This window comes from Phaseolus vulgaris, chromosome 11, assembly GCF_051622355.1.
Source record: "Phaseolus vulgaris cultivar YP4 chromosome 11, ASM5162235v1, whole genome shotgun sequence".
NCBI lineage: Eukaryota > Viridiplantae > Streptophyta > Magnoliopsida > Fabales > Fabaceae > Phaseolus > Phaseolus vulgaris.
In genome coordinates, this window is record NC_143508.1 from 10,606,429 (window position 1) to 10,611,506 (window position 5,078).

Genomic DNA, 5,078 nt, shown 5'->3' on the forward strand with positions numbered 1-5,078 from the left:
TTATGGATCAAAGCTTTGTTACAAGATCTTGGTGTTTCCCACTCCATGCCCATGAAACTATATTATGACAATCAATTTGTCATTCATATTGCCTCCAGTCCATTATTTCATGAGCGTACAAAGTACATTAAACTAGATTCTCATTTTATTTGTGAACATGTGATGACCATATTTCTAAAACGCACATTCACACTTCTTCCCAACCTGCAGATATCCTGATTAAAGCGATTGGCAAAAAGCATCTTGAATTTTTATTATCCAAGTTGGACATTTCCCCCTTCCATGCTCCACCTTGGAGAAGTATTAGGATAAATTAATTGATAAAAATAATTTGTTACTATTGAACATATCCATTACACATTATATATTATTTTTCAGGAATATTGTTTCCTGTGTTTTCTCAAAGATCTATATAATGACTAGTATGTGAATAATAAGACAAAAGTTATTTATTCAAAAGCATACACATTTGTTCAAAAGTGTATATTGCTTATTCAAAAGCAACTTATTTTGATACCCGTTGATAAAAGAAGGTAACTTTTGCCCTTGTAATTTTGGTTGATGCCTATTTTTAATGTCACCAAGTCATCATACAAAAAAAAAAGTCTGATATCTAAGATTCTCCATAAAACAAAGCTAGTAAGAAGAATGATCACATGGCTATTAAAGTTATTATAATTCAGCATCAAATACGAGCTTAAAAGGCCAATTATGTCTTAAAACCTAGTCAATTTCGTTAACAAGTTACAATCAAAACTTATAAAAGAAAGTGTTTGATGGACACTACATGTGGATGATTCTTCAAATAAAAAGGTTAACAAGTTTGTACTAGTTCAAAAAGGACCATGCGATTTGTTCATTGAACAATTCTCTCTTCACAACCTTGAACAATCTAGCTAAATACAGAAAATAATAATTGTCAGTTTGCTCTTAAACAAGAACATGAGAGTATAGAAAGTCACATATTTGCTGTAAATTATGAGTATTACAAAAAACATATAGTCCTACATTTCCTGGATTAAATACTCTCAAAGGGTTTATATATCAAGATACTCCTTACACTTTTAAAATAGGTAACAAAGGAGGTGGGTCTTGTTATGAAATAGGTCTCATGGACTTTTTATACACAGTTTAGTTCAAATCTTGTTGACTCCTCCCTACGTGTGCGATAAGGTTTATGTTCTTTTTATCGCTTAATTTGTTTAAGATTTAGGCAATTTTTATAATTTTTTTGCCTTTGATTAATATAAATTTTAAAACTTATCTAGACTTTTTTATTTGGTCTTGTGATTGTTTGACCCTAGCTTTACGTGATCCTTGGCTTTTAGGTTCCATGAACGTTGTCTCCACTTTCTCCGCAACGTGCCTCCACTATCTACGTAATGTTTCTCCAAAACTTTTGTAACCTAGGTGATCATGGGAACGTGTGACTGTGTAGGTCAAGTCTCTAATTTCTATAAATATGTGTCTTTTTTCTCTTCCAAAACACACTTTCACACATTTTGTGTGATCCTTGGTACTGCCTGAAAAGTTTTTGTTGTACTTTAAGGAACTTGTGCAATACATCGCAGAGAAGTTCTTAAAGACAGTGTCCATTCATGCCTAAAAAATCCTCATGTTCATATTCTTAGATGAATTTTACTACAATATCAAAGTAACTCTCAACTGACAATTAATCATTTGGCCCAAACAATTTCAAGTGAAATTTTCTCTACTACTCAAATACATTATCACTATGTATCCAACCACATGGAAATCTTAAATTTGGTCAGATTTAAAATCTTGATTTTTAAATTTCATTTCTTATTTAATAATTTTTCTTATAATTTTGTAAGTTTAATAATATGACTTTTAAAAAATGTGTGGATAGTTTTTGTTTCTCCTAAAACACTTGCACCTAATGAAGTAGTGGCAATTTGGGATGATCTGTTGTAATATGTTTAAGTGCAAGGTATTCATAAATTTTGACAACATGCATGAATTTATATCTTGAAATTATCTAAAATAAATAGACACATTATCATTTTCAAGAATCCCTCACAAACCTGTGTCCATAATAAAAATGGAAAAAGGTAAAGAAAAATAAAATGGAAATCATAAAGGAGTCTTTTCCTGGTGCGTAAGTAGGGTCCAGTGAACACGGTTCCTAGAGCTTTTGGCCCCCTACAAATACCCTCATTCCCTCCTCCCTCCATTCCCATCATCAACCACAACCCAAACCATACCATTCCATTCAATTCAACCACCACAACACTCACAATCTCCAACCCTCATCCTCATCATCCTTCCTACTTCCTACTTCCACTCACAGTGGTCTCTCCCTAGAGACCTCTGTTGGAGGCTATTGCCTTGTTTCATTCAAGGTATATTTTCATACTTCACTTCACTCTTGTACAAATTTTATATACAATTTTTTAAGTGCTTTTTTTCTTGTCTTTTCTAGTCAGAATTGAGATAAAGCTTCATTTCTGATCAGAAAACAACACTAAAATCACTTGGAATAATGTATTTTAGTTTTGTGCATGCATTTTCCCCACACCTCACTTATATTGTGCGTTTTCCAAAACCTCATGCATGTTACCTATCTGACTCCACTTTGAAACTTGATAACTCTTTTGTTGTTTTATAACACTTGTGACTCACTTCACTGCTTTATAGTTATCATCACATACAATTCTAGGGGAGTGTTTATGATGTTGTTGTTGTTGCTACTTGGCGTTTTGTTCTAAATTCTTGTGACTTTTTTTTCTGCAGCCAGCTAAGTAAGCAGCACTTTCTATTGGACATGTCAGCACCTTCAATTGTCATGACCAACACCACCAACAACAACCTCTTATCTTCTTCTTCTTCCTCTGCGAAGATAGAAGAAGAGACCATGATGCAGAAGCAGGGCATCATCACCATTTTGGACTCAAACACTAACATAAACACTGTTTCTTCTGCTTCTTCTCTGCGAAGAGCTCTCTCGGCAGACATGTCCTCAAAGAACTGGCTCTCTCAAACCATTGCTACTTCCGAAGAACTCGTGCATGCCAAAACCATTGGTGACTGGGAAGATGAAGAGAGCAGTAACAAGGAGCTTGAAGATGAAGCTGAAAGAGAGAGGCTCGAGATTTGGAGTTCCATCCAACGGAACAAGAAGGAGGAGCAAGAGAAATCAGGGCCATTTGATACGTGGAGTTCAATCATATCCCTGAAAGGAAAAGATGAAATCTCGAAATCTCTTCCTGTGTCACCTTATGTTCACCCTCTTGTGAAAAGATCCAAGAGTTGTTTGAATGAGAAGAGCCTCCAAATCTGCACAGAGAGTCTCGGATCCGAGACTGGCTCTGATGGGTTGTTGGTCTCTTCTTACTCTTCTTCTGAGACAGGGGATGCAGAGGAAGAAGAGAAAGTTGCAGAACCAACACACCAAGAAGAAGAAGAGTTGAGCAATTATGCTTCAGTGGTGGCTACAAAGAAGTCCTCGTCACCAACACGTGCTTTCCCTCCACCACTCCATTCACTCTCTCATCAACAAGCTGGTCCTTCACTTCACATGCGTTCACGCCGAGACAATGGAAGGTTGGTTCTAGAAGCTGTTTCTGTCCCTTCTCACAACAATTTCAGCATTCAGCGCCAAGGTGGTCGCCTTGTCCTCTCTTTCTCCAATCACCAAGAGGAGGAGGAAGAAGAAGAAGAAGAAGAGAATGATGGTTGTGTGGAGCAAGAATACTTAGGAGGGTTGGAATTTGGGGAAGATGAGGCAGAAGAGGAAGAAGAATACGGTTTTGGGAGGAAACCACGAGTATCTTCCACTGGAGTGAATTCTGGCTTCATGGAATATGAGAGAGTGATGGAGAAAGGACCCTTATTGTCCAGTGGGGTGACAAGTAGTGTTCATGGGTTGGCTTTGATGATGAATAAAAAGAATAAGCCAATCGGGGTAGTGAATAGGAATCCAAAGTGGGCGGAGAAGTTCAATGAGATGACCAAATTTGATGATGTTAATGGGGCACAATCACTGCCTCCCAGGCCAAGGGTGGCAAGGTTGATTCCATCAGCACCAGCTGTGGCTGCAGCTGCAGCATCTTTCAATTTCAATGCTTATGAGTACTATTGGAGGACCAACTCTGCTTCATCAAAAGGTACTAGTGTGAAACTTAACCCACTTGACCAAAACAAAAAACATCATCACAATCATCAAGAGAACATGAAGAGCAAGGTGGTTGTCTCCGGGGAGATGAACAAGGTGGTCCCAAGGGAGCAACAACAGTTGGTGGTTCTAAGAGGGAAGAATGGTGATTACTTGGTTCAGAATTTGAAGAGTTGCAAGGATTCTAGAAGGTCGTTTCTGTTCTGGGAACCCTGTTGCATTGCCACCTCTTGAGTGAGTGAGTGAGAAACAAGTACTCAAAATCATTGCTGAAAACACTATTTATTGCTCCATCATCCTTTTATCTCTACCTGGTTCCAGTCTTTGAGGGAGCTGTTTAGTGTAGTCAAATAAGGGAAAAGGGAGTGGGAGAAAGGGATAGAGAGAGAGAAGAAAATACTTTATTTGTGTTGTGAGATCAAAGAAATGAGTTGAACAGTGTTGTGATATATAATACTATTTATCTGTCTGTATTTGCTATTGGCTAATGGTCTAATACATACACAACGTAATCTTAGCTCATCTTTGACTTCTTCCATTGTCTTGTCTTGCTCTAAAATTATCATCGTTTCTTAGCTTTTTCAACTTTCTTGCTTTTCTAATCCTAACCAATGGGGTTTCAGAATCGGTCCTGTCCTGCCTAATTGGTCTTATTTTTTGGGAACACCATGATCATTCCCTCATATGCTTTGCCCTTCCTCACTCTTAAGCTAACAAACTCAACCAACCAAATTATATTCATACATTTCTTTCTTATATTCACAATTACAATTTCCTGAGGGATATGAAATGAAAACATAAATTTATTATTTTAACATCATCATAAGATACTGCAATACAATATTACAAAAATATAACAACAATTTTCTAATGATTACATACTGCAGCTAATGCTTGTACATCCACCGACTCATGCATTCCTTGGTTTTCAGAAATAAAGTTG

The 5,078-nt window shown here is 36.8% G+C and overlaps 1 protein-coding gene across 1 annotated transcript; it reads left to right on the forward strand.

The window, feature by feature from the left end:
* The first annotated feature begins 2,193 nt into the window (after window positions 1-2,193).
* On the forward strand, window positions 2,194-4,657 carry LOC137824676 (protein FAF-like, chloroplastic). Its single transcript, XM_068630349.1, has 2 exons — window positions 2,194-2,363; window positions 2,755-4,657. Exon 2 carries the CDS (start codon window positions 2,786-2,788, stop codon window positions 4,367-4,369), a length of 1,584 nt encoding a protein of 527 aa, XP_068486450.1. The 5' UTR covers window positions 2,194-2,363; window positions 2,755-2,785; the 3' UTR covers window positions 4,370-4,657.
* The last annotated feature ends 421 nt before the right edge of the window (window positions 4,658-5,078 follow it).